This window comes from Vidua chalybeata, chromosome Z, assembly GCF_026979565.1.
Source record: "Vidua chalybeata isolate OUT-0048 chromosome Z, bVidCha1 merged haplotype, whole genome shotgun sequence".
Classification (NCBI taxonomy): Eukaryota; Metazoa; Chordata; class Aves; order Passeriformes; family Viduidae; genus Vidua; species Vidua chalybeata.
Genome location: NC_071570.1, coordinates 1,462,286 through 1,475,689, shown reverse-complemented (window position 1 = coordinate 1,475,689; position 13,404 = coordinate 1,462,286). Strand labels below are relative to the sequence as shown.

Genomic DNA, 13,404 nt, shown 5'->3' with positions numbered 1-13,404 from the left:
AAAGTGAAACTTGTTCTGTCAAGAGACTGAAGGCTTTTACCTCTGCTCCTTTTACATATTCTGTGAAATTTTAATGCCCATCGAACTCAAATGCACTTCAATAAATATTAAATTTTGTACCATATCAAAATCGTGAGAGTTGATGGCATAATGGCATGTCTGCATAGCACACAAAGAACATCTGACAGAGTGCACAAAATACTGATGACAAAATACTCATTGACATGGGGAGAAAAGGAGTGGGGGAAAAACACAAGCAGATCAGAAAATGCTAATGAAAAACAAATCTCCATCTTAAGTGGCTTAGGTAATGGGAACTTTTCTTTTATAAAGCATTAAATGCGGCCTCCCAAGTGTGATCATTCCATGAAACCAAATGTCAGCTTCCAGTCACTAGCTGGCATTTGAAACAAGTTTTCCCACTTATTGCAGAAGAGTTGTTGCTATCTCCTGGCTAACTCCCCTTGAAATCCTGAGATAAGTCACAGGCTCCAGACATGGTCCTGCTTCTCTCACTCTCCTAATCCTGAAAGTACAGATAGGTCACCAAAGGGAAGGAAGGCAGCCTGAGAACTTTCAAAAAAATAAAGAGAAAGAAAGAATGAGGCTAATTTTCACCTATCACTATGATCTCTAAATTGCCTTTAATAAGCTTCTGCAATATAGCAGGGAGCCTGGATTATGGGCTGCTCGTCTGCGAAGGAGACAGCTCTATCTCCACACCATGGCTTCTGCCTCCATCCCGGGCATATTAACTTCATTTATCTCCTCCCACAGACTGAGGGAGAAATAACCAGCTCTTGATTTCAGCACCTGCCCTTTATCTCTCTGTTTGTGCAGAAGTCTTCTAAAAGGCTAATTGCTCAGCTTGGACTTTCTTGGCCTTCCACAGTACACAGCTAAAAGCATATGCTTAAAATAATGTTAATTATATTGTTTATCTCCAGTCAGACTGCTCCAGGACTGGAAGGAAAATCTGAGTTAGATCTCCCATTTCCCAATAATTATTTGCTAAGAAAGTGCAGGATATATTTCCTAACACAGACACACACACACATATATTTACCCATGACCTACTGCTACCACACATGCTCACACTGCATCCCGTGCTGCTTCCTACAGTGGAAGGGAGCAGGAGCACCAGGGTGTGCTCCCCAACTGATAAGCTCCATTATGCAGATGAGGATCGTGGCTCTAAGTGCTGTTATTTTTAGTTGAAGTTGATTCATGTTTGAACTATGGGCTAAGCAACAGACTCAGAACCTGAATACATGTAGCACCTCCTGAATGCTCACTTCCTCAACAAAGGCCAAGATAAGCAACTTGAAAACATTCACTTGAAAACATCCGTGCATACATTAGGTACACACGAGAAAAAAACACCATTGTCTGAGCTGCAGGGAAGTCAGTGAGTAAAAGCTCTGCCTCAGCCCTCATTTTCCAAATCATATCCATGTTTCAACTGCCTCCCCCAGAGTGTTTCAGCTGAAGATGGTTATTTCTAGGAGGCAGGAATAATATCTCTGCAGGGTCTCTAGTACTTTACAGCACTTCAGTACGCTGTGGCAAAAGGCAAGGATGGCTTGAAAATTAGTTAGCAATTAACTGCAAAGCTGACACATATACATATACATATATATATTCTTGGGATTGAACTCCACAGCTTTGTACATTGGAATTACGTACACGTTGTGTCAAGACAGATGCAACATATTCACAATTCCTCCAGACATTGTCCAAACTGGCTGAGCACAAGCTGCCCCTGGTGCTGGGGACAGCTCTGCACCCCTCAAGACAAGAGAGACACTGAGGGGCTGGAGCATGTCCAGGGCAGGGAAAGGAGCTGGGAAGGGGCTGGAGCCCCAGGAGAGGCTGAGGGAGCTGGGAAGGGGCTCAGCCTGGAGAAAAGGAGGCTCAGGGGGGACCTTGTGGATCTGCACAACTTCCTGAAAGGTGCCATCAAAGCCAGAGTGGGTAGGGCTGCTCCCACCCATCCAGACTTGCCAGAGAGTGTCATTAAAGACCTAAGGATTAAAGGTTTCTCCTTTACTTAGCTGCTGAAATGCCTCAGAGTTGCCAGAGTTATTGTGTAACTATATCTTCAGTCTGATCTTAATATGAGTTTGTTGAGCTTTAGAATAGCTTCCCCTGAAAACCTCAGACTTCAGTGGGAAGACCTGAGGAACAGGGAGAGTCCCAAGAGAGAGGCACACAGACAGAGGGCACAAAGACACACAAGGCCATTTCTATAGGAGGGAAACATGTGCCGTTGCTCATCACTACCTGTACAAAGGAAGGATGTTATTTGCATGTACAAATTGATGCATGACAATACATACATATATATCTATATATAGATACACAAACATCCCAAGGTCAATGTCACCTTTTCTACATGGAAAAGTAACCTGCTCTGGCCAAACTCTGTTGCACAGCAGAAGTATTAAAAAAGAAAGAAAAGAAAAAGAAAAAAAAAAAGAGGGAAAAAAAAAAGAAAAATAAGTGGAAACAATAAAAAGAGAGGAAACCAAAGGAAAACAAAAAGACAAAACCCAGAAGGTGTAAGTGGTCAGTACAGAAGACTGATGTGCCAGGCTGGCTGTATTTCCTTTGTAAGTCTGTCCTAAAACTCAAGTGCTCCAGAGGAAAGGGAAGTGCTCCAAGCAACACTAAGCATCCTTAAAACTGGAAGTACTTAGTGTTTCGTGAGGACTTACAGAGCTTGGCACATACCAAAAACTGCTGGTTTGTTGCTTATGTGGCAATATAAACATATAATTTTGAATACTGTATATTGTTAGTGCAGAAAATTTAAACTTGATGGGATTTCACTCCAGAAACAGCATTTCTGTAAATTGTGGCCTGACATATCTGTCAGTGTGGCACACTCAGCAACTGAGAAAACCTTCATTTTCTTCTAAGCAGTGAATTGATTTGGTGATGGCTCTGTGTCAAGAAGGGTGTAGCCTCAACATAAGAGCTTTTAATTATATGCACAGCAGAACAAGTTGTCATAGAAACCGCCAAAGTTCCTCTGTATTCACAGCATCACCACATAGAAAGGACAACCTGAAGGGCTGGATTTGGATCCAACAACTGCTCTGGTGTAATTCAGGCTATTCCTGTACCACGGCTCCGGACTCAGACTCTAGACCAACCTCTCCTGAAGGAATTCAGTCTGAGTGACTGAAGATGTGCCATCTCAGGGACACAGGGAACTGCAGGAAAGACATTAGTATATGCAGCCAGCTAGAAAATTCCCACTGGGTGTTTTAAAATTACCAGCATATAAATAAATTACCACCCATTGCCACTGGCTGTACAGACACAGTGTGCCTTATCAGAGGATATTTTACTAAAGTTATCACAAAAGAAATAGTGCTCTCACTCTCTTATCACAGAGTAGCAATAAAAATAGTTCTACAGAAAACAGACAGTATTTAAAATACACTTGGCATAACAGAGAAACAAGATTCATCGTGTTTAAAAAACACACACAGCTCCCATTTGCTTACTTACCCACTTACACAGATTTCTTTATTGCAGTATTTAAACATCACACAGCCATTAATGGATTTTAGCCTCACAAAACCTGTCAGTTTGTAAATCCCTCAAGAGATTTGAGAGGTTCTCAGAAAGGAATGGAGGGGACTGCTCAGGATTATACAGAAAGCTCATCATCATGTTGACCAGACTTACAGGTCCTGAACTGATTTTCACTAGGTTGGGTAATTCTTAACTAAAGCCCTCCAAATTTATCTTTATAGCATTTAATATAGACCAAGACAGAGGTGCACTAGAACACTAGAGACAGAAAAAGAACACTTGAGACAGAAAAAGAAATTAATCAAAAGACAGAATTACCAGTGTTTGGTTACAGCATAACTGAACAACAGATGGAGAGAGGAGCCTGCATCTTCAGGATATGACGAAGAAAACCTTAGCTTCAGCAAATTTTAATTCCTCCACACACTTCAATTTAATAACTAATCACAAAAACTCACCCAAACACTTAGCAGAAATTAGGAATTGAAATGAAAACATACACATATGGCAATCAACAGTGTAATCACTTACCAGTCACTACTGAGAGAAGAGATGATTTTTTGAAGTTACAGCTATAAAGGGCATATATGTGTAATTGATAGGAACAGTATACTTTAAGTGATGAGGTCTTGAGCACTTACTCTCAGCCTGTCTTTGGGCAAAGCGACAGCTCCTTGCTTGATGATTTCCAGAACTCGCTCCACTGACAGCTCAGCTCCAGCTTGCTCTAATCGGGAGCTGAAAAAGCTGATCACCTGAAATGAAACATCACAGCACATAAATAAATAGAAGAGATCTTTGGATCAATTTATACACAAAGCTGTCATCTTCTTTTTTGGCACCACTGCACTTCTTATTGAATAATCACATTATTGCCTGTGTCACAGCCAGGGAGACTTTGTTAATGTCAAATTAGCACAACTCTCAGCATCCTCTTGCAGTCATTTTCAACAGACAGATTATTTTACAATATAACACGTGCAGCTGAATTAATAAATTTATGTTTTCAAGTACTGTGCACTGACATATGCTTATATTTCTTTCTGTCAGTTCTGCCCATCCGGCTTTTGAGTTCTTCCAGTCTTTCTATGATTTGAGCTAGAAGTTTACTTACACTGTAAAGTATTAAAGTAAAATCATTATAGTTTCACTGACTTCTGGAGAAAAGGCAACACAACTGTTAAGTATCTCAGTATGAGAGACTACATTTCCTGGGAGATGTGTAGCACTCAAAGCCAGAGCAAGTGAATGGTGAGAAGGAAGTTCACAAAACTCCTCTTCCACCCAGTATCCACCCAAAGTGCCGCACATACCTTCCACATCCTGGATTCCAGAGCTAAGGAATCCTGCAAATTCTCTGTCATCTTCCAGACATCCCCCTGGTAAAGCCAAGCTGATTTTCCCCATATTTCCCTTCCCACCCCCTTTTCTATGACCCAGCTGGTCCTTGTTAGCTAGAACTCAGTTAGGTCAGACTTTAACTTTTATCCCTCTCCAAGCTCAGTGGGTCACAGCAGAAGCAGACATCCCACCGGCAGTTATCCATGTGGGACATCAGAAAACTTTCATTTCTATAGCTCCTTTCATCCAAAAAGAACACACTTTGCAAACCCCATCCCTTATCCCAGGGAAACTCCTTAGTCACACAAGGGATCCAGGACTCAAAGCACAAAAAGGGTTTGGGGAAAAATTTCAACACCTACTTAGAATCCTCTGGAAATACCACAAGAGGCATTTGGTAGAGCCTGTTTACACCAGAGCACCTGGCTACCCCTGGGCTGGAGGCAAGCACAATGCTGATGACAGGTTCTGCAAAATCCTGTGAGCTTTCAACATCCTCTGTGGAAAAATACTGATGTTCACTTGTATCTGAATCACAGTCCCAGTCCATCGAGTCATCTTTGATAATTCTCCCAAGTAGAAGGGGGGAAAAGTGTATTATACTACAAAATCTCTGCTGAGCTCTCTGTTCTGTAGTGAGACACAGCTGGAGCCAGAAACCATTACCCTAATTATGCCTCCCAGCTCAGCTGCTGTTCATAAAACAAAGACAGCTGATGGCTTGATTACTGTGAGATTCAAATTTGTTGTTTCTGTTTGTGATTTCCCCCACAGAAATCCCAACCTTTGTTTTGAGCTGGAAGATTTGCTGGGATCTCTAGAAACTCTTGCACTAAGTGAATGAGACAGAGGCAGGCTAAAGTTGCTGGAAGTTGCTTTTTGGGGTTGTCATGGGATTGTGGTGTTTGGTTTGGTTCTTTTTCTCTGTTTTATTTTGTTTCTAACAACAGAAATACACAAACCAGTCAAGAGAAAATTCAGGTTTAATCTTCTGTGCTGTCCCTACGATTATGTCCATACTTGAGCAGAAAGGGAGAATTTCACTGCCTCTGGCAGATGCTGCAGGTAGGCTTTTACATTCTTAGAGATAAGGACCTGGTGGAGCACTGTGATCTCTGATCCTTAGAAAAAAAGGAGTAGGAAGATGTGCTGAGTTCATAAGCAAACGAGCTGGAGGGAGGGACCAGAAATAACAGAGTAAAACAGCAAGAAACAGCTTGTGCAAAGAGCGTGAGGACCTCGGAGTGAGTGAGGCTGACACGGTTTTGGCACAGAGTTTAGGACAAATTGCTGGTGGAGGATACACAGCTCACAGAGGAACAAGCAAGTTGCCCACAGACTTTGAAAGAAAAAAAACATCTTCCTGCATTCAACACTCCTCTGTTGTCAGTAATCACTGGTGAAACCTATCCTTGCCAAGGGCAGGCTCCTGCAGAGAATCCATCCCCGTGGCACTGCCTTGTTAGCTCAAGTTCTGCTAAATCACAACAAAAGCAAAACTTAGTATTTAGCTTTTAACCAAAAGGATAAAATACTATCATAATGCAAACATGTAAAAAAAAGTGAATGAAGCTCACAGATACTCCCTGAATTCTGATGTTTCCTATTTTGGGAAGTCAAACCCTTCAATCTTAACATGTTTTTAAAAGACTTATGTTTTTGTGGTAAAGGTACTAATCTTCTTTGGGTTATATTTCAAAAGAACAAAAGCAAGACAGACTTCCAGTATTTTCAGGCTATGTCAGCATTTTAGAGAACTCAGAATGGCTATTTTTGATGTGTAGTTGATGACTAAAATTAAATATACTACTTTAATAATGGTACTTATCTCTAGGAGTTATTTGCCTTACTACTTCAAACAAAATAGAAATGAAGTACCTCTCTTTTGGATCCTGAGAGCACAATACCCCAATGAGACAGTGAGGTACCCACGAGTATCCCAATGAAGTAAGAAAACAGAGAAGCAAAAAGAAAAAATAGAAGATTAATTATACAGAGGAGATCCTAAAGAAGGCATTTTCTTATTAACTCCAGATCAGGAATAAAACCAAAAAGCATCCATATAATATGGATCTCTTGCCCAAGCTCCCACCTCTGTAGCAGAAGGTCCAATGCTTTTCCTACTAATCTAGTCAGATATAAAAATATAAAAGCTTAACATGATATTAAGGAAGAGTAGCCTTTTCCTTTGAAAGAGCTTTAATTATCTTCTACACTTAAGTAACAGAGATGAATTTAAAATAAAAATGAAAATTAACAGATTTCCACTCCTTGTCCCATTGTAAGTAAAATAACCAGAAAAAAGAAGCTGGATGAATAGTATTAAATGAGTTTCAGGTTTTAGTACATGTTTTAAAACCAACTGAGCATATGACTATATGAATAGAAAAACCCCAGATCTTAGGGCAAATAAACAACGCTGAGAGATGGTGTCTTTCTGATACTCTGAAAATCAATTTTCTTTTTAATTATTTGGGCAACTGGTCTAAGAAAAGAACTGCAAAGAGTACTTAAAAAGAAGAGTAAGAAGACACTCCACAAGTTGCTATGAATTACTCTCTTCCTAGCCATGCTGAGCACTGAAAGGCCTCTCCTTGAAGCAACATAACCCATTCTAAGAGCTCTCTCTCCAGTCTGGCTTCCATATTAGCAGAGATTAAAAGGCACATCCAATCCAGGATTAGACAACCCCTCATCAGGAATATCTGATCCCTGTCCAGATAAAATGTATGGAGAGCCTTGGCCTGTGCAGAGTCTAATCCTGGCTGTACCTTAGTCTATCCTAAGGTACTCAGACCTGTGGTATGATGGGCACAGAGGACCTGGCTTGGCCACCTCCAGCTTGGCCACCTCCACCTTGCCAGGGTTTCTATTAAAATACCATTAATCTTTCTATACAAAAATAATGTAGTTTTCTATAGTGATTTCTAAAACTTGTTTTAATCATAGACTCATGGAATGGTTTGGTTGGGAAGGGACCTTAAAGATCACCAGAGCCAATCCCTGCCATGGGCAGGGACACCTTCCACTATCCCAGGGTGCTCCCAGCCCCGTCCAGTCTGGCCTTGGAAACTTTCAGGAACCCAGGGGCAGCCACAGCTGCTCTGGGAAACCTGGGCCAGGGCTTCCCACCCCCGCAGTGAGAATTTCTTCCTAGAGATTAATTTTCCATGAGAAACTCATACTTTCTCATTTTGTTTTCTAAACAGTAAACTTACAAGTTATTGCCAGAGATTAAAAGTACTACAAGATTAGAATGATTTAGAAACATTTTTCATTTAAAGCCAATATTTTAGGTTTTGGAGACTATTTTTGAGATTGTGAGGGAACAACCACAGTGTCTGTTATTTCACCCAACTATTGTTTTCAATTGGGCTGCAAGGCTGAAGTAACAAAATACTTCCCTTTACAGCATGCCAAGAGCAGAGTTATCAAGGGCAAAATGTTTTCTCCACTTGGATTCTGTCAGCAGATGCTGAAGTGCTGTGAGGCCTGCGGCAGCCCAGGCAGTGCTGCTGCCTAATGAACATGACAACTCCTCTCCTTCTCCTCCAGCTAAAAATAACAGTGCAACACATTGCTGCCTCCTCTGCCTGCAACTGCAAAGGTCAGTTCTGAAAGACAGAAGAAAAAAATCACTTGGCAAAAAGTGAGTAAGTTTTGAACCTGTTTTTGTCAATTTTGCTTCCCTTTGAAAGTGATTGAAAGAAACACTTTGAGAATTTTATTTCCAGCCACATTCACTACTGGGAGAGTAATGTGGTATATTGATGGCACACTGAATGGACAAGAAAAGAAGAAAACAAACCTCTTGCTGTAAAGTACCACAGGATTAGCACTTCAACTACTTAACTTCCATAGGGAAACATAAATTACAGCTACATTTGGTATCCAGTAGTCATAGCTGGAGCCAATGAGAGGCAACGCCAACCCTTGCTGATTTAAGAAAGGGTGAAACAGCTTCAGGTGATTCAATAGCAGGAGAAACACAAGAGATTAATCTGCAAACTTGAAGTACTGTATTTTTCAGAACCACCTTGAAATGAGGAGCATGTTCAAGGACACATGAGCTTTTCCAGATATTCTGTTCTCCGCTTCTATGGTGTAGGAGTGAGGAGAAAAAAAGCAGGCAAGAAGAGCCCCCCCACAAAGCAAACAAACAGTAACCAACAAAACCCCAACCCAAACCCACAAAACCTTAGAGTATTTAGCCAGGCTCTGGTAATCAGCATGATCAAGGTTTTTTTAATTTTAAGGAAAGCCATAAAAACGTAGTTCTTAAGTCCTGAAGGTCTTACAACAGGGGTTGCTATGCCAGAGTGAAGACAACCTGATTTATTATAAAATGTAGTAGGGAAATGTCTTTGAAGAATTAAATTCCTTGCAGGAAATTGCATCAATTCAATCCTTTGCATCACTAAGCCATTGCTCCCAACCTCCTCATGTCTATCAGACTATTTAGCAAACAAAATTCTAGCAGCTCCTAGTTAGGCCTGTTCCACGACCTGGTATCAGTTGCTCGCTTGTAGGAAATATGAGAGCAGTGAAAGCCAAGGAGTTCTCACCGTGGCCATGAACCAAACACATCTTCAGGAATGATAAGCGAAGAGTCTCCACCAAATTCCTGACATATCTGAGGCGGCTGACCAAATTACAGACCACCTCTAAAGTGGAGGCATATAGACAGCTCCCAGATGAAATATTTCTGCACGAGGCCAGAAGAGGAACCATAGCATTCCTCTTTGTTCACCGTTCAGAAGAAGAATATCCCATTTTAGATAAACAAGATGCACTATCTCCTACTAAAGTGGCTTTCCTCTTTGTTCACCATTCAGAAGAAGAATATCCCATTTTAGATAAACAAGATGTACTATCTCTTACTAAAATGGCTTTCTAAAATGAAAGGTAAAGTAATAGGAAGCAGAAGGTATTTTGATTTCAGTTTGTTCTGTATAGCATTAATGGTTCCCATATGTTCCCAATCAGCTGGCAGTGGTGATTTTTAGACTATTTATAAATACACAGAGGCAAATAAGTAGTTTTCAATAAAAAGTGGTCAATATACTGATGACCCTTATACATTCACCTATTTTTGTGTGATGAAGCACACAGAGATTATATGTATCTCCAGAATAAACAGAATGGTCCAAATCCTGAGAAACAGCCCAGAACTATTGTGGCCAGGTCTGTACTGAAGGTAACTGAGGGCAATTCCTGCTCTGGTCTGAGCTCTGGTGGGGCTGCAGAGGCATCCCCACATCTACCCGTGCCTGTAGACCTATGCTGGTCTGTTCTCCACCCCAGTGCCACACTGCCAAACCCCAGAGGTCTCCAATGCTGAAATCCCTGAAAACCTACCACAGTGCTTCATTATTCCTAACCTTGGAAAAGTCTTTCCTTATGACCTGCGAACCCACAAGTATGTCAAAGAGATTATTCCATTTCCCTTCAAAGCAGCATTTTATTTGAAAAATACCACATCACTTTAACAAATCAGCACCTTCAGAGGTTCTGTTTTCTACAGATCTTATTTCAACCTGGAATTTCTTTCATGGTGCCAGCTGAGTATGAGCAGAGGTGTGCTCAGGTGGGCAATGGCCCCTGGGCTGTCCCAGCCAGGCTGTGACACAGCCCCAGGGCAGTGCCCGTCCCTGTGCTGGCACTGCTGAGGCACCTCCAGTGCTGGGGACAGCTCTGGGCCCCTCAGGACAAGAGAGACCCTGAGGGGCTGGAGCGTGTCCAGGGCAGGGAACGGAGCTGGGAAGGGGCTGGAGCCCCAGGAGCGGCTGAGGGAGCTGGGAAGGGGCTCAGCCTGGAGAAAAGGAGGCTCAGGGGGGACCTTGTGGCTCTGCACAGCTCCTGACAGGAGGGGACAGCTGGGGGGGGGGGTGTCAGGCTCTGCTCCAGGGAACAGGGACAGGACAGCTCTCAGGCTGGGCCAGGGCAGGCTCAGGTTGGATACTGAGGAAAATTCCTCCATGGAAAGGCTTGTCCAGCCCTGTCACAGCTGCCCAGTAGTGGAGTCCCCAATTTGTGGAAGAGTTTATAACCTGTGTGTCTGTGGCACTTGGGGACAAGGGACAGTGGTAGCCTTGGCATTGATGGGGAATGGTTGGACTCAATGTTCTTGAAAGTCTTTTTCAGCCCAAATGGTTCTGAGATTCTAAACCCAGAGTAATTCCAGCTAAGATGTCACCAGTGTGATTAGGCTTAGAGGACATCTCTGGGTTATTCTTTGCTTGTATACACACACAGAATTGCAGCACATGCCCTCTTCTATTTGCACCATCAATTACATCCCCAGTACACTCTCCAATTAATTCTTCTTCAAAATTTTAGCCTTTTCACCTCTGCCATGCTTCCTTTTCGTTGATGAGTACATTATGTCCAATTGAGTAAAAATAATAAGCATTTAAGTCTTTACATGTCATATCTATTTTATATGTTCTTGACAAGGCAAACTGGCAACTGTTCTGGTGTCCAAAACTCATTACAGACTTTACATGCTCTGTATTTTGGTCTGATTTCTACAGCATTAAACATTATCACACTGTTAGTATTTCTCTATGAAATACAAATCTGGATTACAGTCAGAGAATCTTTCATCAGCTGGTGGGCAGAATTTGGTGGAGCAGAGGGATGTCAGAGTGACACAGTGTGTAACAGGCACCTACTGCTCACATGAATCTCTAGAGCTTTCTGATTATTGGAATCATAGAATTCCAGAATGGTGTGGACTGAAAAGGACCTTCAAAGGCCATCTAGTCCAATCCCAATGCTCCTTCTCCTAGACCAGTTTACTGCAAGCCCCATCCAACCTCGGGCGCCTTGTGCCAGGGCCTCACAACCCTCCCAGCCAAGAATTCCTTCCCAATATCCCATCCATCCCTGCCCTTTGGCAGTGGGAAGCCATTGTCCCTTGTTCTGTCACTACATGCCATTGTCAAAAATTACACTCCTGGTTCCACTGCAGCATGGGTACAGATAATCCAAACGTATTTTGCTGTTTATGACTAGAGAAAGTACAGAGAGAGAGAGTCAGGTTTTACAGAGCCCCTGCAGAAATACTTGCGGAGCTTCAGACAGGTAATTTTGGCATTACCAAAAGTTGCAACATTTACCATTTCTATCTACAATTTAGACAATTTGGGCCACAAAATTTCATTGATCACAACAGCCTGAAAGCCAACACAGCTCCCCACTGTAAAGAAAGTTGGTGGATCCATCCTCTTCTGAATAACCAGCCTTGGTCACAGGAAAAGCCTGGCCAGCTCATTATTCTGTCTGAAAACAGGCTGGGATGGATGCTGAAAGAATTTAAGGGTAGGTCAAGAATAGGGAGATCCTCCCCATGAGTATATCCTCCCAGCTCTCAGCAACATACACTTTAGAAATTTATTGAGCCAATTATTTTAGGATTTCTTTCTGACTCCTTTCAGAGCACAGCCACATTTCAGACATCCACAGTGTCCCATACAGCTGTGAGGATGGAGCTCCCAGCTCCACCACTGCAGAGAAAAGTCTGATAAGTTCTTGGAGAGAGAAACTCATTTTGGTTCTTCTCAGATCCTGCCCACATGGCTCCCAGACAAGCTCCCTTCAATGTGTACAGTAAAACTGACATGATTTGCCACTGTTTCAAGGGACAGCAAGACCAGTTAGAACATTCTGGCTGCAGCACACACGACAAAGACTGGTTCTTTATGGTACTGCCAATACTGCGTATGAAGTGCAGGACGTGACAGGGTAGATGAGGAGTCAGATGAATCTCATCTTTTATTCAGATCTACAAGCCTGACAGCTCTTACCACTTGCCAGATGGTGACAGGTACATTTAAAAAAAAAATTTAAAAATTTCTTTTTCTGACGTCCTCGCCTCTCTAACAAAGGAGCTATTTAAAAATTCAACATGCTCCCTTGGAAAGCTTTAAATAGTTTCTGAATGTAACTGGCATTGTGCTGTAACCCAGTATTAAATAGTTTTGGGGAAGAATTGTTTAAATTGTTGAGGAAAACCTACATTTAACTGTTACAAAGGAAAGGACATGCTGCTGTCTGTGGGAGGCACAGGGCTGCAAGCAGAAGGATCTGGCCACCATCAGTTATCCTGGATGTGGGCAAGTAACCAGAGAAGGTCCCTATCTCAGTCAGGAATGTAGACAACTGTTATCTTCAGCGCACCATATCCTCTTTACACAACTTGAAGACATCTTGTTCTAATCATCCAGACAGTATCATGCTGCCTGTAGTCTGCAGCTGCTGAAAGTTTGGAAAGTTTTGAGCTTCAAGTTCTCCACTCCCCAAACTCTTGCATGACCAGGAAATGTGAAGAGAGAACAGAAGAGCAACAAATAGGTACAGAGCAGAATTTCAGTTCAACATTTTAAATTATTTTCCTTTATGGGCAATCAGATATCAATCTCCTGTAATTAAAAAACTCTGCAGATTATTAGGCACAATAATATGTCATTCACTGCATTCAGAGATTTAGTCCCTGTTCAGTCCTCCCTTCCAGTA

General features: G+C 42.1%; 1 protein-coding gene across 7 annotated transcripts in view; it reads right to left on the bottom strand.

Moving 5' to 3' along the window:
• DYM (dymeclin) overlaps positions 1-13,404 on the bottom strand; it is a 212,008-nt gene that overhangs the window by 29,687 nt on the left and 168,917 nt on the right. For 6 of the 7 annotated variants that reach the window (XM_053931483.1, XM_053931487.1, XM_053931488.1 and 3 more), the window contains one exon: positions 4,188-4,301. In XM_053931483.1, the coding sequence (XP_053787458.1) occupies positions 4,188-4,301 (114 nt within the window). Of the gene's footprint in view, positions 1-4,187; positions 4,302-8,144; positions 8,502-13,404 lie in introns of those variants that run through there. The other variant, XM_053931489.1, reaches the window with a different exon arrangement.